Consider the following 24,564-nt stretch of genomic DNA (forward strand, 5'->3'; position numbering starts at 1 on the left):
TCTGGGAAGGGAGAAATAATTAAGAAATGCTAGTTTTATTTATTTTGCCTATTTGCATTTTAAAGTGCAGCTTTGAGCACCCCATGCTAATAGTGTGCCCCCATGTTCCCTCTACAAGCTCAAAGTGTGTGTTAAGCATTGAGTCTGCAACTGCCTGTCAGCTGATGAACTGCATCTTTTTAGCTCAAACAGAAGATGTTCGTGTTTTTGGATTCCAGAAATCTGGGAACCAACTAATGGGTCTAAATGAAGGCTTAGAGGACAAGAAGGTAGCAGGGGAGAGCTGGTGGCTATAAGTATACAGTTTGCAGCTGTAGACATAGACAAGGGTTTCACTAGGGTGAACATGACCATTTTTGGTTACAGTTCAGAAGACAGAGTGAGTAGATATAATGAGATTGAATAGTGGGGGAGAGAGAGGTTGAAGGTAAAACTGAAGTTGCATTCCATGGACAAGTTTTGAAAAACATGGAGGGAAAAGTTGGAGAGGTATTAAGAGGGAAGAAAAGAAGTTCATTTTGGAATGTAACTGAGTTTTAAATGGTGGCAGGAAAATCCAGGAGGAGATGAAAGACTGGACAGAAGCTCGTCCACCCTAAAACTCATTAAAGAAATCCAGTCAATTGTAACAAGGAGGGTGGCTAACCATTAGGACAGGTTACTTGTCTGCATGGTAGGTTCTCCATCACTTGAAATGTCATCAAGGGTCTGATTTGGGAGACCCTGACACATGTACAAATGAAGGCTCAATAGCAACCAGCTATAAAGTTAGTACACATTTTCAAGCTGGTTGGAGTTTTTTATGGCATGATATGTACTTTACATGTGTAGCTGGTCTCAAGGTAATTGCTCAGTTAGCTGGTTAATTGTGCAATACCTGTAACGTATAGAGGGGGCCACAAACATTCATTGGTGTGACACAATATCGATCAGCACTATGGCCAGGAGGAATGAAAAATTAGACCACAATATCCAAAAACAAAGCCAGTACTGCATAGCAAGTCCTTTTTTAAGTCGTGGTAAATTTGGAAATCTCAGTTAGTTGTCTGTTTTTCTGAGTTTCTTGAAAACAAATGGGAAAAGTACAGTTTTCTTCCTCGCATATACCTCACTTCCTGTTTGGCTGCTTTTACTTATTTTTCTGTCTTTGGCTGCAGCAGCCTATTCTTGACTTCAGGACTGAGATACATGCCTGAGTTTTGCAGACTGCTGAGACAGCTGCTAGAAAGCTATACACCACTAGTATGGATCTTGATGTACTTCATAAAATCTGTGGATTTTCAAAGTGGCCTCTCTAACAGCTGGATGGGAGAGGTATTCGTCATCCCAAATAGGCACCAGACAGAGAGATCACTAATAGGAGTGCATAACAAATTTTGGGTTTGTTTTTTTTTAACATTAGACTCCAGTGTAGAACAGGTAGCCACAGCTTTTCACTGAGACACTGTGGTTGGAGATAGTAGGAGCTATAACACAGGCATACTAGTTGTTTGTAGTTGGACATTCAGGAAGTAGGAAGGGAATTTCTCGTTGGAGATATATAGGATAAACAGACAGCAAAGATCAGTTGGAAAAAGGATCTGTAATCCTAAAGCAAGAGTAACCAAATCATATCACCTTTGAGTGCCATCAGCATTAAAGTTTATATTTTCTCAATGACATAACTATTCAGATTTATCATCCAGGTTACAAAGTAACACTAAAAAATATAGGTGAGATCCTGTGATTGGAAGAGAATAAATATGTCCATGAAGTATGAGTGCATATTTCTTTTTGCTTGAAGCTTGGTAGGACATGGAGCATTAATGGAAACAGAGATGACTGAATCTTTTTTCTCAGTTACATTTGTATAAATCCAGATGTGTCAACTACAGTTGATTTACTTTTAGTAGCACTGGGAACTGAATTTACTCCAACATGCCTATAGTTTGCAAAATGATCTTGTGACATGTAAGCAAATGAGAAAACTATCATATATTTAAAGCAATTTAATGTATGATACTTAATGGTTCTGAGTTGCCAATAGAAGTAGTTAGTCCTGAGGACAAAAGCCCCAGAACCAGGCATTATGTTGTAACTCCATTTTTGAGTAAGACTATTATTTACTGTAAATAAACCTTTTAAAATAAATTCATAAGAGTAAATCCTGTGCTCAAGACTACATATTAGTTTAAATTGTCTGTAGTATCAGCTTCTTTGTATTACTCGTCAATTAATTTTTCAACAGGAAGGAACTTAGTGCTGATGCCCGTGAGTTGAAGGGAGAATTATATTGCTTGCCTTGCCATGATAAAATGGGTGTTCCTATCTGTGGAGCATGTAGAAGACCAATTGAAGGACGTGTGGTGAATGCTATGGGGAAACAGTGGCATGTGGAGGTAATCCTCAGACAGTGTGCTGTGTTTTACAAAATGGTGGTCTGAATATACTTAGATTTTGTGAGTTAGTGTTAATAAAAAGGATCAGAACATTCTACAAAATAGTTTGCCATAAGTTCTACATTTTTATCTTTTAATTGTCATCATGCATGCAGCTCCTTCTATTTAAAAAAAAATGTGCTGCTTTGAAATTTCTTGTACTTTGAGTGAGAATTATGGAAATTTCTGGAAGGTCTCTGGTAGATCTAAAATATCTCTCGAAACTGTAGAAACTTTAAGGGCAAATATAGACAAAGAAGCGGGGAAATGAACACTAAGCAGGAAATTTTGTAATAATGTTTCTATAAGCTAGCTTCATGATATTAGTAGCTTCATGATATTAGTTAGTCACATCCAAAACCTTTTCAGTTTCATATTTTATTTTCTTTAGTCCATGAAATTTGAAGTGCCAGATCTTAAAAGGAGCAGTATTTCATGTTTACTTGATCTTAACGTTACATTTCTAAGGTCAAGAAGGAACAGCTAGGAGACGTTCCTTTAATAATGTTGAACCCTTATTTGTGTATTTGTTTCCAAAAAAATTTTCATTAGCTCCATGAATCTGAAGGTGCTTTGTAACATTTGCTTTACAGCATTTTGTTTGTGCAAAGTGTGAAAAGCCATTCCTTGGTCATCGTCACTATGAGAGGAAGGGCTTGGCGTATTGTGAAACCCACTACAATCAGGTGAGGTTGCATTTTGCATTTGTCCACTGATAAATTCACAATTAATCAAATTGCTTTATTGGTAGGAAAGAAATAATAATAGGAAGGGCCCAATGTGGCCATTTCACAACCATTTGTGTGCATCTTTTCATTATTGTAATCTTGGATATGTTTTTGTCATTCATATATAAGTATTTAAATGCTTTTCTGGAATTGATTCAAGTATTTCAACAAGATTGTAAGACTTATCACAAAGTATGCCTGAGATAGTTTGCAATTGGCTTTCAAATCCATCATTATTACTGACATAGGACTGCCCTGAGCTTCCTGGTGTTTGCAAGGTTTGTGCATCTGTTTAGTGGTGCAGATGACACCCAATCTTTTCCAAGAAGCTAAAGAAAATCTTGTTACTCAGGGGCAGGGGTTTAACACTAGGCCTTAATCAAGAGCTTGGGTTTCCTTACAGCTACTACTGTAAAATGATAGAATTCTATATGAAGATGTGCTGTGCTGCTCAGCTGGCACACTTTTTCCTCTCCCAAAGCTGCAAACACCAAATACATTTGTTGGAAGACACCACCTAGTGACCACTTTTATTTTTGTACATGTTTATAGTTGGTCCTTCTTTCCACAGATCCATTTACTTTATAGTAGAGTCATAGTGTCACTACAGCCATGATGGTCCAGGAAGTGTACAAGAGATGAGGATTTTTTGTGATACCTTTTATTGGGTCAGCTGTATAATTGGGAGAGTGGTTGGATAGGCTTTTGGGCATCAAGTGCTGTTCCTCAGGTTCCTTGCATATCCGTGTTAAGCTTCACATAACTGGCAAGATGAACAGACTACATATATTTTCTGTTTATTCTTTTAAAATTAATTCACTACAACTATTTGAAGCACAAGCAACTTGAAAAGTATCATGTGCGTAACTTTTTGCAAATAAAAAATAATAAATGCTATAGTTCTAAAGAGACAAGGTTCCTTGAGTGAATCTGATATCTTTTATTAGACCAACCCAAATAGTTGGAGAATAGTTATTAAGCAAGCTTTCAGGTTCAAAAACCCTTCGTCAAGCTAAGGACGTTTCAGCAGTTGGTGTGTGCTCTTCCTGGATGGAAGTTCTAAAGATAGTTTTGATGGATTGATGATTGAAATACTAATAGTATAGTTGTAAATATTGATGATATACCTGTAAAGGATAAATGCCATAACCTATAGATGTTAACAAGTATATTTGTTTGCTTGGCCCAAAAGGAACTAGCTCTTGTAATATTTGTTTTTATAAAATCAAAAGCAAATAGATATGGGTATTTCCCTGCAATGCTGGCAACAGAAACATCAAGACATGGTTTTAGTCATGAATGTGAACCTGAAAGTTAAATCAACTATAAGTTAATGATAAAGGAATTTGACTAGCATATTTTAAATGTGCCAGATAAGAGAAATGAAAAAATGAAACAGAATTAGCAGAGTGGAAAAGAACAGATTGTATATTATTAAAATTGAAATAATTTTACAATCTTGTTTGTAACAAAAGGAAGTAGAAAGTGGCTTTAAATTTTTCCCCAGCATTCTTTTTATCATACTGAGCTAAATAGAGCTGTGTTAATGTCCCTATGCTGTAATATCATTATTTGGTTGTTTAAGAATCTACCCAGGATAAATTCATAGCATTTTTTTCTCCATCTACAGCTGTTTGGCGACGTTTGTTTCCACTGTAATCGTGTGATTGAAGGAGATGGTAAACACTTCTCTTGTTTCATTTTCTTATCAAATCATTTCACAAGAAGCAGTAACTAAATGAGGCACCAGTAAAAGTGAAGATGTGTGTTTTCTCTTTAGAAGTGATGATTGTCTCATTATCCCTCTCCAAATGTGTATTTTTCTAAATTATTCCATTTCTCTCGTGAGTGTAAAACACTATGGCCCCAGTGATGGAATATGATGTAGGCAGGCAGTTCCTGTATCTGTTTAGAGCCCTTCTGACTTCAATGGAGCTCTGTACAGATACAGAAGTTCATATACAGTCATCTCTAAATGACTGGAGCCTAAAATTCAGATTGTTAAAAGTAGGCACCTAAAGTTACACATAGGTACCTAACCACATTTTTCAAAGCACTTAAGCACCATATTTCTATTTCAATGGGAATTAGGTTCTTAGAAACTTTTGAAATTCCTATTAGATGCTTACCTCCATAATTAGGCACTTAGGCTGCCTATGGACATGCTCCCATGCGTTCTAATTAGAACACATTGGAGCTGACTCAATTAATCGATTAATCGAGTCTGTTCCACATTCTAATTAGAACTGGCATCACCACAGTGTCACATGTATTAAGCCCCCTCCCTCCCCCCTCGCCTTTCGGAATAGTTGTGGGGGCGCTTTAACTAAAGCTCTTCAAATGAGCTTCAGTTAAAGTGTCCCATGGCCGCTTTTAAATGCCCAGGGGTTTAATACATGTGACACTGCAGTATTTTAATTAGAGTGACTCTCCGGAAACCGCTCTAATTAAAATGCCCCACCCTCACTCCTGAGCATGTATATATTAGGCAGCCCTAAGTATCCTTAAAAAATCTGGCTAATGCTGAAAAAGGTTAGCATTAAAAGAGCACATGTCCTAGAAATACAGTGGCTGTTTGACAACAAACTGAGACAAACTGCTGCAGAATTTTTAAGTACCATATTGTTCTGATTATAAACCAACTCCTCATTTTCAGGATTAATTTTAGGAAAAAATTTCCTCTGTGTGTAGCTTGAGAACTACAAATCAAACACTTTGAAATCGTATTTCTTTTACAAAATCCTAGAGGAGAATCAACTAATCAAGGGAAGGACCCAAAGGGTTGAATGTGCTAAAAAATGATAAACTAAGCTTCTTCTGTGCCAAAGCATTTTGCCCAAGACTCATCATATTGCCTTCAGCTTAAAATTCCATGGTGATACATTTATCAAGACAAATATTTTTAGTTAAATGGAAACAGCTTAGTGGTTTAAACTAAGATAGGCCTGATAGGGGCAAATTTGAATTGCAGTTCTGCATTCAAATGTCGTGGGCACATCTGAGCCAACACTTTGGATTCAGATTTGAATTTTCCTGAGTTATGTAAGGAGAGGGAAACTGGGTGGTCTTATGGGGATGTTCAGGCCTTTTTGTTTGTTTTTGTTTTGTTGGAAAATGCTAATGTGTTGAATCTCAAGTGTTTCAATATTCATTTTTACCAACTTGCTGTGAAACAGGGGGTGTTCCAGCAGAACTCTGTATTGTTTCCAACCATGCTATGGGCTCTTCTCTGGCTCTATGGCTACTGTAGTAACCTGCAACAGGAAGTGCCCAGGACCAGGAACCCACTGCTTCCCAGTTCCCTGTGGCAGAGCAGGGAGTCTGGAAACCTCAGCTTGACACCAGGTCCTTACCTTGCTCCCACTCCAGTGCAGCAGAACAAGGACATCTGCAGGAACTGTGGGGTAGTGGCAATCAGTCACCTAGTCATGGTGGGATTTATCCATGTAAGCAATGCCTGCCGCTCCTCTGCCACCATGTGGACAAACCTGGGTGGAACCTTTAAGAGCCAGGCAGTTTGGCCCTTAAAAGTTCCACACAAGGATGTCTGCTCCAGCATGGTGGTGATGAAACAGAAGATCCTGTGCAGCACCCTTAAGCTTTGCAGGGGATCATATGCTCTGCATAACAGTATCGTATTGATCAGATTATAAATTAACCTCCTGTATTAGTAACAAGTGATTTTTTTAGGGGAAGTTACATTTTATAATCAAAACAATGCAATAATACAAAATTAATATTTGCCTTACAATAGCATCTGTCTGAAGAAGTACCATATACCAGTGTTAGAATCAGCAAGGCCACTACCATTACCTGTGAGACAAGACTTAGTCTTCTGAAGAGGAGATTGTGTCATGGATTGTAGCGTCAGTAAAGGAAGAACCCATATATTTTCAAGATTATAGAATAATGTATCTATAAAACAACAATTTAGGAGTCCTCTTGAAGGAAATATTCCGTTTGACTTCACTGAAGTGCTGCAAAAAGAAAACAGTTCATTTGGATTAAATGATAATTAGGTATCTTCATGTTTCTACTGTGTACTGTGTTTCATATCATAGGTTCTAGTTGCTAAACTGAGCAGATTGCAGTGTGTAATTTCATTGTTCTCTGCACACTTTTAACCATTATTTTATAGCCATTCTTTTATTCCTGAATACACATGCATAATAAAACACTGTATTCAGCAATGAAGTTTGTACAGTTTTATTCTACCAGAGATGGCAAATGAATGAACCAATAAAGCAGCGGATTACCTGTAACAGGATCATTGACTGTGTCTCAGGGGGGTTACTTTGAAAGGGACTACCTCCATGAGGGACTGCGTCCACTATCTGTTGGATAAGGATTACTTAGACAAGCAGTGGAATAATATTTTGGCATTCGCTGGACAACTGACACCCTAAAGCTGAAGAGGATACAGTGCACAACTAGCACCATGTTCCTTCAGAGAGAAATGTTTAATTTGTGGCAGCAACTACTGTAAATGAAAATAACTGACTACAACTGCAAAACAGGTCATCTGTTTCATTCTGGGATGCATTTTAATAGAAAAGTATTGTCATATGTTTGTGCTACATCTACTAATCAGAAGCAGGAAGGGGAGAGGAGACAAATCTTGGCATGGGAGAGATGGAAGAAAAGTGGAAAGAGATAGGAGAGAGAAAAAGGTGTAGGAAAAAAAGAGATTGACAAATGTACAAAGCAACTTTGATCTCAAATCAAAATTAAACCCTGCCAGTGTGGAGCTATCGCAAAATGATAAATAAAGACCTTGCTAAAAGAGAATCATAACTAGTTCAGGGTCAGCCTAAACAAATTGATGCAATTTGGAGACCACTGTCCCAGGTTACCCAATATTTACCTACAAAATATTCATGTGCTTTTCCTTATCTCCCTTTTATTGTTACGATCATCCCTGGGTTTCTCCTTAATTTTAATATTTCATCACTGTAAGCTCCTCAACTGTATGTCCTACGAATTGTGCAAATTTTTATTTTTTTTAACAAATGCCTCTGTTTATTGAACTGAAAGTAATGTCTTTCTCCCCTTCTCCGTAGTTGTCTCTGCGCTGAATAAGGCATGGTGTGTCAACTGTTTCTCTTGTTCCACTTGCAACACTAAATTAACACTCAAGTAAGTTTATCAGATAGTTTAAGATGATGAAAACATCTGTGATGTTTCAAAATGGGTCAAGGGTCATCTTTACATGTACACATTGATGTTGTTTAACTGCAGTGGTACAGAAAACAGGTAGCCTTTCATAAATGACATCCATATTCTTTTCTTTTATTACATTTACTCCTTTTAAATCTACTTCTGCTTTCTGGTCAGTTCTTTCTTCAGCTAAGATTACTTTGTAACTCTTTTGCTGTTCTTTCCTTTGTTTCTTCTTTGCCCTATCAAAAGGGATAAGTTTGTTGAAATTGATCTAAAGCCTGTCTGCAAACACTGTTACGAGAAAATGCCTGAAGAATTTAAGCGGCGACTAGCCAAACGGGAGCGAGAAGCGAAGGATAAAGACAAGCAGAAAAAGAAAAAGCCAGTCTGTTTGTAAACTTTCCTTTTCCTCCTCTTACCACCTCTGTTTCTTTCTTCTTTGGTTAGTGTTAATGGATATTCTTTTCATTTTTGCATGTATCTGTGATAACTGAAGATAACACAATGATTAATTTTCCTATACAACTTGAAATCTTTAATACTAATTTTAATATTAAGTTTTGGCCATTCTTGCAAGAAACAAATCTTGTGATATTCCTTTTATTAACACAACTAGAAAATGTGGAAATTTGTGTTAAAGCCTCTTAATTTTTTTAACAGATTATGTTAATGCTTCCCTACAGTGTTCAGCGCTCAGGCTTCAACCTCCCAAATTGCCCAAGGTTTCTAAGCACAATTAAGTACATGTGCAAACAGGCATTTGGGCACAGAGTTTGAATATTACCTGTATCTCAAATGTAGTTTCATGTTTAATAACCTCAGGGATGCTGCATAGTTTTGAGTGAACACTTAGTACTTAAATTCATATTTTCAAAGCTGGTGTTTTTATCAACTTAAAAATACCAGTCCTTGCAAACAATGTTGTATTCAAATTCCATTTTCCAGTTAAGATTTTTTCACTGCAACATTAATATTGCGCTGCATTTTTAATTACTGTATGTTAGGAGCTCTTGTTCTTATCTTAATCTTAATTCATTACCCAAACAGGGACTGTCTAAATTCATGTATTACACGCTCTATCCGGCCACCTTCTGAATATCACTGAACTTGTTTCTCATAATTCATATGTTCCTTATTTTTGGAGCCACTTATAAATCATTACTTTTAAATAAAAGGGTTGCCAGAGTCTCCTGTTACAAACCATCATATTGTTCCAAAGTGACATGAAATCTTGTGGGAAAACAAATTATTTTTTCCTGCATGGATTATTAATCAGAAAACCATTTCCATTTTTAAAAATACAACAGATAGTTAAAATATAGGCAAAGCAAACTTGAGTACTCAATTTATATCTGGAAAGTAGTACTATGTGTTTTAAGTAACCTAATATACTACCAGTGTAGTCAGAAAATATTACATAGCATTTTACTTTTCCAGTATGTTTGCTGGCATTTGACAGCAGTGTTTCATTATTTTGTTGACACAGTAGCACTTCCTGTCTGGACAGATTAGCCCATAGCTGTAGGGTTTCTTCTACTTTCCTCTAAAAGCAGCTGGTATTGCTGATTGCCAGAAACAGGATGTTTAACAAGATGGTCCATGCTTCAATCCAGTACAGCATTTTCAGTTGTCTTCATAATAGCGCGTGCCAATATTCAAACAAGATAGGTTTTTACTAATGGAAATGTGAAGAATTTTGAAAATGTATCCCATATCTGTACTAATATGTTTACAATTCATTGTTTAATTATACATCACTGCATGTTGTAGCAAATCAGGCCTTCCTGTGTCTGACTGCATAATTGGTAAAATGGACTAGGAGCCATCAATTTCAAAGCTGTTAGAAAAGGCATAAGGCAGTCCAATAAGGTAACTGGCCTTACTGAGGTGCAAAAAGTATATGTAGGCTATTTGTGTAGGTAGAAGAGTTCAGATAAATGCATAATATTTTTTTTTGTTCAATCCCAATGTTTTGCAGTTAAAGTACACTACAAAATGTTTTCTTCACTTCAGTTATTTACTTCATTTTCTTTTTCTCTCTTGCTCTCTAATATATTATCACTCATATATATACTATATATGATATATCTGCTAGTAGTGTGTTTATGATATATCTACTTGTAGTATATACAGAGTATATACACTAGTATACTATTTATGTGTGTATGTCTGTGTATTGACTATATGCCTGGTGTGCACTTAGCACCATTTTTCAAAACCTAGTTTGTGTTCTTTAGCGAAGAAACCAATACTCAACAAGCCAGGTATAAAGAAACCCAGATTCTTCTGAACTTGGGTCTTTCTTCCTTAACATTACTCAAAAACACAGGCATAAATAGTCATGTGTGCGCCCTTTAAAATAGATTCAGGTATGTCTGCATGTGCTGTCTCATTTTATTATTTGTAATTTGTGTTCCGTTTGTAAGTAAAAACCCTCATAGTGGTATAAGTGTCTTTTATTTTTATAACATTATGAGACATCTTCAAAATCCCTTTCACTAAAGTTATATTTTGCTTTACCATTTTTAGGAACAAGTTTGTTGAGTTTGATATGAAGCCTGTCTGCAAGAAGTGCTATGAGAAGTTTCCCTTGGAACTGAAGAAGAGACTGAAAAAACTAGCTGAAACTTTAGGGAGGAAGTAAAGATACCAAAAATCTCATTTTCTGTGCAAAAATGAGAAGCTGTTAACAATATTATTTGATTTTATTTCATTTGAGGCTGCAATCAGTCAAACACAAGCAAAGAGAATGAATTTCCCTGCTGCATGATTAGCTTCATACTAAAGTTCTTGCCTCTTATCTCCCTCAGAACATATGTCTAGAACACTCTGATACTTTATGTAAACTTCATAACTAGCAAAAACTAAATATATCTTAAATTCTCTATTTGCCATTTGCAGTTATATCTGTCTGTTGCTATGTAGCTTATATTCACATACTAAATGAGTTATCAGTTCATGAGAGAGACTGGTGGCTCTGTAGTTGGACTCCTAGATAGAATCTGGTGCCCACCCACTGATGTTAGGTGGGGATACTGTATAGACATAAGATCTGCTAGTACTTCACTGCAAAGACTTAAAAAATGCACATAACTTTATGTACATGAATAGTTCCTTTAAAGTTCTCAGTACTATTTGTGTGCATAAAATTAATCATGTATGTAAGTCTTTGAATGACTCAGGCCTAAATCTGTAATTTATCACTTTCTTGGGAACTGTTCATTCTTTAGATTCTGATCAAAGTACACTTAGAAAAGCCTTACTTTTTAACTGTCTCTGAAACAACTGTCAATCTAACTGCAACTAATGCAGAAGGTATATTGCCTTAACTAGATTAAATTTATTAATCTTTGTACATCAGACTTCAAAAGTGGAAACAGCAACATAAGAAATATATTCCTGTTGCAAAAAATGAGCATATTCAGAACTACTTGAATTTTGCTATGTTCAGTTTAAAACAATGCAGTAACTTCTGTGAGTGTTTTGTATTTTATTTCCTTTTTGTGCCTTATTCTGCTGGACCTTAATAATGTTTAAAAAATGATCCATTAAATATATATGCAATTTTATTTCATATTTTTTATGCAGAAAATGTATGCCAGGTATTTCAAAAGATAACATGCTTTAACTGTACCAGATGTCTGAAGAATTCTTTTTTTTCCAAATGTGAACACTTGAGGTTTTAAAAATACATTACATTGCTTCGTGGAATAAGTAATTTTTAGATGAACACGTGAAACATTTATCTGTTATTTGGGAATGTTACTTTTACATCACAGAGCTCAAGGATAAAAGGTCAATCCTGTTAAGTGCTCAGCATTTTTAAGTTTTATTGCATCCTTGGAGGACTGAGCCCAAACCAATCAAAATTTCCAATAAATAGCATTAGACTCTTCATTTATAGCTGTACAGAATCTAGTTCATTTCCTTCCTGTTAAAAGTGCAATGGATTAAAAATCTATCAGAAATTGCCTGTGATAATACATTACCAAATACGGCAAACTAATTTAACAAAAATCTAACCTTTCCTCTTTTAATATGGCAACCTTAACAGATTCTGATGGATTATGCAGTATCAACTGGAATCCCATAAAATGTCTAAGAACAATTACCCCTTAGTTGGTTTAAACTTTCCAGTGCAGTCACTAAAGGTTATGAAATTTACTTGTCTCACCTCTTAAAGGGATATTCAAGGTGAAGAGGAAGACACAATTCTCTCTTCCATTTGCCACACTGTATGTTTGTCCACCTTTGGTTGTATTTATGCATATAAAGTAACAATATAACAGTAATAGGTTTAATTCCTAGTTTTGGCCCTTGACTGTGTTTTGCCTTTGCAGGGTTGAGGGGGAGGGGAGTAGGGGGGCACTACACTCTGCTTCTGAGGCGTTTGCTTTGAGAAGCAAGAACAAAAAGAGCTAAAGGAAGAGTCTGTGTCCTCCCTCTTACAAAATGTCTTGTTGCTGTGCCCTGCCAGCTGTGAGGGTAGGAGACACCTTTGCCAAGAGCCCAGTCAGGGCCAAGTCCCTTCAGCTTCTCTCCCCCAGAGAAGGAAGGAAGCCAGAGAAGGTTGAAATGGTTGGTTTCCAGGGCAAGAAACCCAGGGGGTAGAGGAGGACAGCTAAATCCCTATAGCCTGCTCCAGCATCCTGACTACGTTCAGTCATCTCATCACCTATCCCTCTGGCTCTCCTGGCTCTGAACTCTGCGCAGGGACTGCCTATGGCAAAACGTAAGAGTTGCCATTGACTGGGTCAGACCCTCGGTGTCGCAGTGGCAGAGAGCAGATACTGAAAGGAGGAGTGAACAGGAGATGGCCAGTTTCCACTGCTCTCTCGCATGCAGCCTCCAACAGCGAAGGTCTAGGAAGTTGCAATTCAGAGGCTGTATCCCTAGCTCCTACGCTCAATAGCGACCACTCACTACTGGATTGGAATTTATCTAATCCGTTTGCATCCCGCGAAACTGGCAGCTTCCGCATCCGGTGGCAGTGAGGTCCACACTCGAATGGGACACAGCATGCCTCGTGTTAGCTTGAAACTGACTACCTCCCTGGTGCAATTTGTGACCCTGAGTTCTTATATGGCGGGAGAGAGCAAATGACAAATCTCTGTTGACTTTCTCTGCCACTTAACATTGTGAAGGCTATGGCATGCTGCCAGGAGAGCGAGGGGAGTTGATTCTTCCCCTCTATTCAGAGTGGGTGAGGCCACATCTGGAGGACTGTGTCCCGTTTTGGGGCCCCCACTACAGGAAGGGAGTGGTCTGGTTGGGGCAGCCCTGATCTGAGCAGGGGCTGGACTGCAGGAGGTCTAGTGCACCAGCACAGGCTGGGGACCAGCTGGCAGTCCTGAAGAAAAGGCCCTGGGGCTTACAGCAGATAATAAGCTGAACAGGAGCCAGCAGCGTGCCCTGGTTACCAAGAAGGCTAACGGCATACTGGGCTGCATTGGTGAGAGCCCCCCCAGCGCAACAAAGTAAGGGCGGGAAGGGAACAGGCCCGGGAAAAGGGTGGGGTGGGGCGGGGCTACCCAATGGGAGGTGGGAACGAGAAAGTGCCCGGATGTTGGGGCGGGGCTATGTGGCAGGGGGTGTGGCTACTCAATGGGAAGGGAGAGGAACGTGAAAATGCTCGGATGTTAGGGGCGGGGTTACGCAACAGGGGGCGTGGTCACCCAGGAGGGAGGGGGAGAGGAACGTGTGAAAGTGCCCGGATGTTGAGAAGGCGCAAACGGAACTGTAGGGGGTGCGCATGCGCCTCAAGCACTCCCTTCCGTCACTTCCGCTTCCCGCCGTGCGACACGGGCTGTTGCTCGTAGTCGCGGGGGGGGGGGCGCCCTCCCCCCCCCGCGGCGCGCCGCCGCGCGGCGCTGCCGGGCCGGTCCGCGGAGACCGGTTGACCGCCGCGGCTGCCATGATGCGGCGCCGTAAGGCCGAGGTGGAGCGGTACATCGCCTCCGTGCAGGCCGCCGCGCCGTCCCCCCGCGAGGTGAGAGCGGCCGGGCCTAGCCGGGCCGGCAGGCTTGAATTTGGGAGCTTGACTTTTGGGCCTTACCCGACTGAGTTTGGCCTTGATAAAGATGGGGGGAGGGGAGGAGTTCTAGCTCTTCCTGGCTGTGCTTGGGTGTGTGAAGTCACGGGATCCTGGTGAATGGCGAAGGGAAAGCAGATTGGGATTTATCACTTTCTCTTTCCCACCACAGCATACCTAGGAGTTGGAAAAGGAAACTAGTAAATTGACAGTTTCCAGCTATCAGGCAGTTCTCTTTCCGGCTGTGTTTCATTCAGGTGTGACTTCCCTGGCACTGGCTGTGAGGGAGGCGGGGAGTTCTGGCCAATTCCAAGGGGGATGGGACCGGCTCTTGGAGGAAAGGGGCAGAGGAGCTAGCAAGCAGGGGAGTGAGGGGTGTGACCTCGGAGTCAGGGCTTCCTAGTTTTGAAATGCCGGAGGCTGCAAGTGAGAGAGGAACTGTGGGAAAACCCCTGGTGGTCGCCAGATGACTTTCTTTGGGTAAATCCAATATCTTTTATTAGACCAACTCAAATAGAACCATAGAAAATTAGGGTTGGAAAAGGGACCTCAGGAGGTCATCTAGTCCAACTCCCTGCTCAAAGCAGGACCACCCCCAACTACATCATCCCAGTCAAGGCTTTGTTGGAAACGTGGGACAGTTTGAATAAGATTGAGAGAAGAGAAACATTCAGCATGTAAATTAGTTTTGCAGTCAACAAGTCCTATCATTAGGAAATAGGAAGAGCCCTTTTCTCCCCAGCACCACCTGGGGTGATGAGGAACAATGGTAATAAGCTCATGGAGAATAGGTTTAGGTTAGAGATCAGGAGGCGATATTTTACAGTTAGGGTGGCCAAAATCGGAACCAGCTTCCCAGGGAAGTGGTCCTTGCCCCTACCTTGGGGAAATTCAGAAAGAGGTTTGGTGATCACCTGTCTGGGGTCTTGTGAACCCAGCATTCATTCCTGCCTGTGGCAAGGGGTCAGGCTAGATGATCTGTTCAGGTCCCTCCTGACCCTAGCTACTATGAAACTATGACACTATGAAGTGATATTAGATAATCTAAGGGCTGGGCATCATAGGCACTGACATGACAGGGTAGTGATCGGGCAAAGGAACACTAGGGCAATCAGCCCTGCGGGGAACGGCCACACTTTGGACTGCTTATAGCAGAGAAGTCATTGCATTGATAGCCAGGTCCTGAATAACCCATGCTGCACAAGAGACTCGGTGTATTTATATGCCTCACTGGTTTGTACAGCCTGTTCTTTATATATAACATCAGGTAGGAAGAAAAGACAGGAGTCGGATGGGACTGAGGCAGTAGAGCCAAGGAGTTAGAGAACACTGTTAGTGTGCTAGCATGGTAACATCCTTAGCTCCAGTTGGAAACATTCTTCTTAGCAAGCTTTCAGGTACAAATGCCCAGCTTGCTAAGAAGAATTTGTCCAACTATTTGAGTCGGTCTAATAAAAGATATCAGATTTATGCAAAGAACCTCGTCTGCCTGTGTCTTTAGAGAAACACAGCTACAGTCTATACCCCTGGTCATAGCTAGGTCACGTTCCCTTTCAGCCTCTGCTCTGCCACGGGCACAGTGATACTGAGCAAGATGGACTTATGGTCTGACCCAGTCAGTGGCAGTTCTTATATATTGGGAAAAGTGTTTGTTCTTGGCATGTTGAATATAGCAGGGAAGAGGGTCTGGGTGGCCAGCTCCCTAGCTGTCAAGCCCAGAAAGTGGTCAGTAAGCTGTCATGGTAGTCATGGGTGCCCCTGGCCTATTGAAAAGCCACATTTGACCTTTTTTTCAAAGGTCTCATGCAGCCATGCATGAGGTCTGTTTTTACTGTTTACCTTGCTGCAAACTGCAGTGGTAGGATATTTAACAATGCAGCCTTTTTATGTCATCGCACATCTGTGTGCACTGTAACACACAGAAGGATTTAGACAGGATCAGTGAACGCAGCAATTGTACCGTCTCGTACCTGAGCAAACATGCAGGGATTTTGTTGAGGCTGAGTCACAGAATTCAGATCCTTTTTAAACCAGATGATGACAAGTTGGTATTTATTGAATATAAGAAGTTGGCCATTGCAAGTGTTTATTAACCACACCCCACTTTTAATACTTTTCATCTCTTTGTTTTCTGTGTGAAAGACCTACAGAAACGGGGAGCACTGAGTGACTCTGTGAACTATGCTACAGCTGAATGCAAGGAGTAAACAGTAGAAATAGATGCTTCTTATTCCTCAGTTACACTGATCTTGGATACTGTGCGACTACACTGCTTCATTAGTCCCTTTTTAGTAGACTAGCTCACAGGCATCTTCAGATTTCAGTTTTGAATCTATACCATAGTCCATAGAGGCAAGTTTGACTTTTAAATCTGTCCCACCTTCATTCAGAAAATCATTCTATTTGATTTAAGATGGGTGACTTGAAGTGAGGAGAGGTTTAAAAATATACAGGATTTAATCTGAGCCCCCAAGGTCTGGAATAGACTGCCGCCAGAGGTGGTTCAAGCAAGCCTTCAAGACAAATTTGAATGTTTATCTTGCTGGGATCCTATGACCCCTGCTCACTTACTGCCCCTGGGGCAGGGAGCTGGACTTGAAGATCTTCCAAGGTCCCCTCCAGCCCTAATGTCTATGAAATATGTGAAATAATGGCTCATCTTCTATTTGCCACAGATCTTAAATGAGCTGAAAGTTGAATATTATCCTGTTAACAAAAAAGTGCTTGAACTTACTGCTGCAAACCAAGCAAAATTCTTAGTTTTCAACTCAATGTCCACAGTTCATCCTCCTTTCATAGAATTTCCTTGTGGCCTTCCTGTTCCTTGCAGGCTTTCCAGATAATTATTGGGTAGTTTTTGATTGCCATCAATGCAGTAGTTCTCTGACCATGGTGTATAGAAGGCTGATATTTCTCGGAGTACTGTCTGGATGTGTAATGTTGAGTTATCTTGATTGCAGTTTCAAAACTGCATTTAAAGGAACCTCACTGTATATTGAATATTTTAAATATTTCCCTCCAGTTAAGCAGTTGCTGTAGTTGACATACACATGTTAAACAATTGTTGAATGTGGGAAGTGATCCACATACAGTGTGTCTGATTATAAATTAACTTTTGCACAAGCACAATTCTTCCTCTTAGAGAGAGCTAACAGAGGGTATCAGGAGTACTCTGGCTAGAAATAATGTGCTATTTCTGAAATTGTGAAAATCAGTTTCTGCTGATAGACTTGTTCTGGTGTATATAATTTAAGAGGGAGTTCATCTAGATAGATGCATAATAGAGTAAATTTGCTGCCGAAAGTCTGTTTTGACCAAAATGATCCTGTTTAGTGTGCCACTTGTTGCTTTTATAGTCAACAAAAACATTTCCAGTATATACTCGGGCAGTGAAGTTTTCTATTTGCTAGGTAGCTTTAATTTGCCTATGTATAGGGTATTAGTACTGTGCATAAATAGGAAGTAGGACTTTATAATAGTTTGGGGTAAGAATAACACAGAATTTAATGAGAAACTGGAGTAGGATTGAAAATATGTATCTAAAGTTTAGTCCCTTAGTTGAATACAGATAAACTGAAAATCATGTTTAAACTATTTTGGTTAAATATAGGAACATTGTATTTTATGAAAGTTTTGCCATAACACTTCATGTTTCTCGTCTCCTAGAAATCAATTAAAGGATTCTTTTTTGCTAAGCTGTATTATGAAGCAAAAGAATATGAACTTGCTAAAAGGTAACATACATTAAAAACATTGTTTTTAATTACGGTGATGGCTAATTACATATTATTATATAGCTATTTATCATGTGTACTTTAAATATCAAAACTCTGTTAATTTCAGGTAGTGTTCAGTGCATCTTACCCTCGATGCAACTTGGTAGAGCGAGAGAGATTTTAGAGTGAGAGGTGGGGGGGTGGGAGTAGAGAACCTGAAGGAAAGCTGGAACTAGAAAAGTAAAACTACTCTTTGAGGTAGTCGCAGTTCTACAGCACAGTATACATTTATTGGTTCTTTGTGCTGTCCAAATATTTACTAACAAGTGTTGCATTGGTATATACCAGATAAACGCTGTGTGCTGCTTTGGAGCTGCAGAGCCAAATGCTGTGGTTTGAACCCTCGCTATTCAGCACAAGAATGGGTTAAGTTTTTAGATTTTTTTAAAGTAGTGATCCGGAAACTTTTTTTTCTTTTTTTTCTTTCTTTCTAGGTATATATCAACATACCTTAGCGTACAGGAGAGAGATCCAAAAGCTCACAGATTCCTTGGCCAGCTCTATGAAGCTGAAGATAACATAGAAAAGGCTGTGGGTTGTTATAAGGTAAGTAATAGGTTATCCTGCATTCTGTTTGAATTATGTAGAATTCAGAAAAGGGGGTCAGCTTTTTTTTTCTATTTGCTTTTTGCTATACAAAACAGATAGGAGGCAACTGTGCTATATCTAAGTGAACAATCTGATAAAGCTTCTTCTGTTGTCAAATGCACAAGATAAAAAATTGGGAAGAAGGATTCCTCTGTTTGTTCCAAACCGTTTTTGCATGGTAATTACACCAAGGATGAATTAAACAACATTTAGACAATTGTAACACTGTCTGTGTCCAACCTCAGTTCTACAACTGATCTTTAAAAAGCTCTACTATTTAACTCTTTCTGCATTGAAAAGTGTTTACCATCTTTAGGTTCTAAGATTCTTGTGTACCTCCAACCTGATGAGTCTAACTACTAGTAAAATATATTATAGAATTAAGACAAATGATAGTTGTTCTGGATGTACGTGGCTGTAAAACTATCAGAATAAGTATATTCCCCTTCTTTAAGATTTTGCTGCCAACAGATTCAAAATGCATCTTGGTAGAGTACTATTCCCAGGGATTTCTAAAGGTATCTTTATGGCCCATTTCAAACTTTGTAAGTACATACTGATCATCAGTATTGCTCTTCATATTTAGAATTCATGTTTGTTCTAGTTATACTATAGATAAATGTTGAAATGTTTCATGCTGTCTGCAAAAATAACAACTCATATCTTGTGTTTGGGAAATAGCGTTCAGTGGAGTTGAACCCAACTCAGAAAGACCTTGTACTGAAAATCGCGGAATTATTGTGTAAAAATGACGTTACTGATGGAAGAGGAAAATATTGGGTTGAGAGAGCTGCTAAACATTTCCCTGGAAGCCCTGCTGTGTACAGATTGAAGGTAAATTAATCCACCTGAGTTTTATCATTAACTTCTAATTTGCATGCTCTTGTTTTTTTTTAAACTAGGACAAAGACAATTTGATATAGCGATTTCATCTTTTCTAACTTTTTTGGTTTGCCTTTTTGAGTATATTTGTTTTCTTTCTCCCTTGGTATTGAATCTGCTTATTCTTTGACCACTGCAGATCACCAGACTTTGACAGTATTGCAATAAATATTAACATAAAGTTTACAACTGAGGCGTAGGAACCATTGTTTTGTTGTTTTTCTACAGTGGTCACCACACTTATTTTACTCTAGGAGTAGGGTTTCTGTGTGCTAAAATGTTATAGTATCTATACTACCTAATAGGTGGTTTTAAGATTCTTTCCAGAGAAAGTTAATAGAGAAACTTAAGTCTGATTTCTAGTCCAGAAATCGGATAATACAAGGAGAATCTACTGATCATAGAGGCATTTTTGGTTCTCATGGATAGCAAGTTAACAGACCTTTATACTGTTCCTGGATTGTTCTTGTCTAGTACTTCTTTTTTCTGATCAGTGTTAATGGCTGATTATCATATTTACAGCCCCATCCTAGGGTTGGCGTCACAGCTGCTGCCTGTCCTTCTGCACTCTGCCAGCTCCCCCTGCAGCCTCTTTGTGGGGCCCCTTCTATGCATTGTCTGCTCCCCCACCTGCCCTTCTCCCTCCCTACCCCTTACTGTTGCTCTGCACTGTCAGGCTCCATCCATGCTGCAGCTGGGGCATTAAGCACAACTTCAGCCTGGCCCTGTAGCAGCTGTGTGGGCTGCATGCCACTGCTGCAGGGGCTGGGCTGGGGCTGTGCTCATTGAATGGAGCCTGCATGGGGGTAAGGGGGGCAGGGAGCAGAGGATGGCAGGGGAAAGATTGGAGGGGGAACAGAGAGAAAAGGAGGGGCAGGCACAAGCAGGGGGAAAGCTGCTTGATCACCTACCCTCCTGCAACAGTGTGGGGGTGAATTAAAGATTGACCCTTCAATAATTAGATTCAATACATGTAAAATTATGGAAAATTTTAAAATGTGTTATGTATATAATCTAATTAGAGGGGCTTGTTTTAAATTCAAGGTTGTGATCGATTTGAGCAAATACTACATGGCAGGTCTCAGGCCCTGCACTAGTAACTCTCAGACCTTGCTTATTTCTTTAGCGTTTCTTGGGAACAGTTGTAAATACTTCAGTAGTCAGACTTCAGAAGTTTTAAATAAAAATTGGTTTTGGGTTTGTTGTTGTTTTTGTTTTTTACAAATAAGGTAATTGTGTTAAGTATGAACTGCATATCATGAATTCATTGTACATCAACATTTTCTTTTGTGTGGCTCTGAGGGCTTAGCATGCATGTGTATAGTAGCTCTTTCAGGAAGTGGACTACTGGTTTAATTTTTATTACCTTGAATAAACACTTGAATAAATGTTTTGGTCCTTTAAACACGTTTTGTCTTGGATTTGGATGCTCATGAACATAAGATGTGAGATTTCTGTTGCTTTTCAAAATGTAATTGGTATGCTTCGGAAGGGTATCTCCAGAAACAGAGTATGACTTGATCTGTGTATAGGTGTATAACTTTCTTCTGCATTGGGAGCAGAATACCTCCTCCCAAAAATGAATATGTGGCCAGATAAGCTGCAGTAAGAGACCTCTAATGGACTTTTCTGTCAGTAAAACAAAGTTAATTACTGATACAACAGAATTCTGATGTGCTCTTAAACCCATCCCAACACATGTTTAAAGATGCAAAATATCAGTTACTTCTGTTAAGTCGTCTTAATGTTAATTTAATATTTTAAATAAATCTGAAAGCCCTCTTCAAACCAGTCCAACTTGTATGAGCAGTAATAGCAAAGTTAGTTGCTTGGTTAAGTGGCACACAAAATCATAAACATGTTGGTTTTGTTTTTTAATAGGAGCAGTTACTGGATTGTAAAGGCGAGGATGGATGGAATCAGCTTTTTGATCTGATTCAGTCAGAACTCTATGCAAGACCAGATGATGTCTATGTAAACATCAGGCTAGTTGAACTCTACCGGTCAAATCAGAGACTTGGAGATGCTGTGGCTCACTGCTGTGAAGCAGAAAAGAAGATAACTTCTCGGTCAAGCTTGGAATGGTGTTCCTGCGTTGTACAGACACTTAAGGTGTGCTTAATTGTAATATAGGCTCTTGTGGGGTGTGGGGGGCACAAGGGAAACAGTTTTTAGTCTTCTACACTAAGTTGCATTAGTGTAATTCTTGAATTTTCCAAGAAGGAGGGGAATCTAACAGAACACCTTTAATTTTTCATACTTGCTCTGACTTAGCGTTTCAACATTTTTAAGTTGATTGTGTTTTAAGTAAGCCTCTTGGTTTTGTCTTGCACAGAAAGCTCAGAACTTCCCTCTCCTATAGAGCTATGTTTTCTCTCTGGACACTAGGATGAAATGTATGTTGATATTGCAGTTAGTAAAATGGAGTATGCAGTCAGTGGTAGCTAGTGAGATTTGGAAGTGGAAGTGTTCTAGTGCCCACCAAGATAATGACTGTACCTTATTTTGTGGTAAATTTTCTCTAGGAATATCTGGAATCTGTACAGGACTCAGAATCTGATAAAAGTAACTGGAGAACCACCAACAAGGATCTGCTGCTGGCCTATTCCAACCTTGTAGTAATGATACTTTCTACTAGAGACGTTCAAGAAAGTAGAGAAGTACTTGAAAGGTATTCTCATTGTAACTTCCCATGCTGAAACATTTCTTCTCAATGCCAAGAGATGTTGTTGTGCACTAAGAAATTATCAAGTAGGCTTGTTTCACTATGCAGGTGGTTTAGGAAAACAACTGATTTAAAAAAAAAAAAACAACCTCTGCTGGTTACTAAAACCTAGATTTCTGTGTTGTGCTACCTTGGTTCTATGTTTCGATATTGTTGAGAACCAGACTTGCATTGTTGTGTGCTTCTTGACCCTTCTTGGGGTGTGAATATTTTTCCACTGGCATACTTACTATCTGGAAGAGCTTTTAGCAACAACAACAAAAAAGTCAGAGGGTAGGCTCTTATATAGAAATATTTCTGTATAAGAGTAAAATGTACCAGAAACTAACAAGAGCCTTCAACTCGAGATTCTGTTCTATATAGCTCTCTCTCAGTCCAACATACCGTTTACACTTTGCAAGCAGAATTACATAACTCTAAAACTAGTATGTAGCTGGCACTAGTTTAAACAAATTTTGTTTGTCCTGTAGTTTTGATAGCGCACTTCACTCTGTGAAACCGTATGTGAATGGGACTGATGAACTGTCTGTGACTTTCATGGAAATGAGAGGTCACTTCTACCTGCATGCTGGAACTCTGCTACTGAAAATGGCTGAACACAGCGAGGCCCAGTGGAGAGCTGTTTCTGAACTGGCAGCTTTGTGTTACCTGATTGCTTTTCAAGTAAGTAGTTTTTAATTTATTTTTGTTACGCCTACGTTGATGTAGTGTCCTTGCAGTAGTATACTTTTTTCAGGTGAGCAAGTGGGGATGTTGTTGTATCTCCTTAAATCGGAGATTTTAAAGAAAATATTTGATAGTCATCTGTCTGGAATGGTAATTTTAGGAAAAATTTTCTTATTGTTGAGGTCTAATGTCTTGAAATAGTAACTTTCTGATTTTTTTCCCTTTAAATTTCTACTAGGTTCCTAAACCAAAGGCAAAACTTATAAAAGGAGACCAAGCCGGACAAGACATACTAGAAATGCTAGCTTGTGATCGACTAAGCCAGTCTGGTAACAAAAATATTAAATGAAACTTCTTAAAGTTGTTACTTAGTTTGTAAGAAATATTAAACTGTTCCAAAACATGTGAGAGAAGAAGTTACTCTCGACTTTGAGCATATATGTAGTTACATTTTGATATCACATGATTGAATTTAAAAGTATCTTTGATCATACAACAGCAATTTATTTCCCCCTTTTTTTTCTCTGCCATGTGAAAAAATGAGTTAATATGGAAAAATTAGAACACTTTCCCACTACCCTTGCTTCATGTTCCTGAGTGATACCAACTTTAAAAGTTTTGTACCTTTTTGAATCTTCTTCAACTCTTCCCTTCCTAGTGTCTATAGTGTTGGGTGCTATTAGTTTATAGCCTTGTACCTTTCACCTTTTTTGCTTTTGGGTTGTTGGCTCTCTGAATGAGATGCTCTTCAGGATTTCCTTCTCTTGCAAGAGGCCATTCCACTCCTATCGTAGCTATTTGTGGAAATAAAGAATGCTGGCTGTACTGTGGGGATTTTTTTTCCATATTTGTTAAACCATCTTTACCAAAGGTTCCATATTCATGTCCAGAGGACTGGATATCTAAATTCGACCTGGGCGTTTGAGGTTAAATTCTGGCACAATAGAAGTCAAAGGGAATTTACAGGCAGTAGGAATTTGTCTATGGTCCTCTTTTTTTGACATACTGGGTTACTGCTCTAAGAAATGCTTGCTACTGAATAAAATTCATTTTAAATTAAAAAAAAAAAAATTCATTGTTTTTGAATTAACAAAGTATCTTGCTTTCTAGGTCACATGTTGCTAAACCTAAGTTATGGCAAGCAAGACTTCTTGAAAGAGATTGTGGAGTCTTTTGCAAACAAAAGCGGGCAATCTACTTTATTTGATGCACTCTTTGAGAGAGGCATTTCTAGAGAGCGATCTTTCCTTGGCACAGATGATATTGGAAACATCAGTGTACATCCACCGGAACGCATGGAACTTGCTAGACATGATATTGGTAAGACGTGTCACTTTAAGTGTATTTTATGTATCTTAATGTCATGTTCATGCAGTTGTGTTAACTATAGGTACTTGAACATTGCAGACTGCGATTGAGAACAAATTTGCTCCTAAAGTAATTTTAGACTATAATTTACCTTTTGGTTATAAATGAATTGAATAAGCCTGAGAACTCAACATCCAGCTATCTATTGTTCATCTACTTTTCTCAGCACCTAATGGAAAATAGGTGAGTCTAACATCTCCAGAAGATGAAACCTTTTCTGTTA

General features: G+C 39.0%; 2 protein-coding genes across 8 annotated transcripts in view; both read left to right on the plus strand.

Annotated features, from left to right (window-relative positions):
• LIMS1 (LIM zinc finger domain containing 1) overlaps window positions 1–12,029 on the plus strand; it is a 57,632-nt gene extending 45,603 nt beyond the window's left edge. For 3 of the 6 annotated variants that reach the window (XM_025213563.1, XM_025213560.1, XM_006031885.2), the window contains 6 exons: window positions 2,228–2,378; window positions 3,011–3,103; window positions 4,776–4,824; window positions 8,206–8,281; window positions 8,555–8,747; window positions 10,835–10,968. In XM_025213563.1, the coding sequence (XP_025069348.1) occupies window positions 2,228–2,378; window positions 3,011–3,103; window positions 4,776–4,824; window positions 8,206–8,281; window positions 8,555–8,702 (517 nt within the window). In that variant the 3' untranslated portion in view covers window positions 8,703–8,747; window positions 10,835–10,968. Of the gene's footprint in view, window positions 1–2,227; window positions 2,379–3,010; window positions 3,104–4,775; window positions 4,825–8,205; window positions 8,282–8,554; window positions 8,748–10,834 lie in introns of all 6 variants that reach the window. The other 3 variants (XM_025213562.1, XM_025213561.1, XM_006031886.3) reach the window with 1 other exon arrangement.
• Window positions 12,030–14,168: 2,139 nt separating this feature from the next.
• The window catches only part of LOC106721793 (E3 SUMO-protein ligase RanBP2), a 52,459-nt gene continuing 42,063 nt past the window's right edge, over window positions 14,169–24,564 (plus strand). For both annotated transcript variants that reach the window (XM_025213552.1, XM_025213553.1), the window contains exons 1-9: window positions 14,169–14,294; window positions 18,003–18,070; window positions 18,547–18,658; window positions 19,382–19,534; window positions 21,464–21,694; window positions 22,108–22,253; window positions 22,778–22,970; window positions 23,212–23,302; window positions 24,084–24,293. In XM_025213552.1, the coding sequence (XP_025069337.1) occupies window positions 14,220–14,294; window positions 18,003–18,070; window positions 18,547–18,658; window positions 19,382–19,534; window positions 21,464–21,694; window positions 22,108–22,253; window positions 22,778–22,970; window positions 23,212–23,302; window positions 24,084–24,293 (1,279 nt within the window). In that variant the 5' untranslated portion in view covers window positions 14,169–14,219. The remainder of the gene's footprint in view (window positions 14,295–18,002; window positions 18,071–18,546; window positions 18,659–19,381; window positions 19,535–21,463; window positions 21,695–22,107; window positions 22,254–22,777; window positions 22,971–23,211; window positions 23,303–24,083; window positions 24,294–24,564) is intronic.

This window comes from Alligator sinensis, unplaced genomic scaffold, assembly GCF_000455745.1.
Source record: "Alligator sinensis unplaced genomic scaffold, ASM45574v1 scaffold1232_1, whole genome shotgun sequence".
NCBI classification, from domain to species: Eukaryota; Metazoa; Chordata; order Crocodylia; family Alligatoridae; genus Alligator; species Alligator sinensis.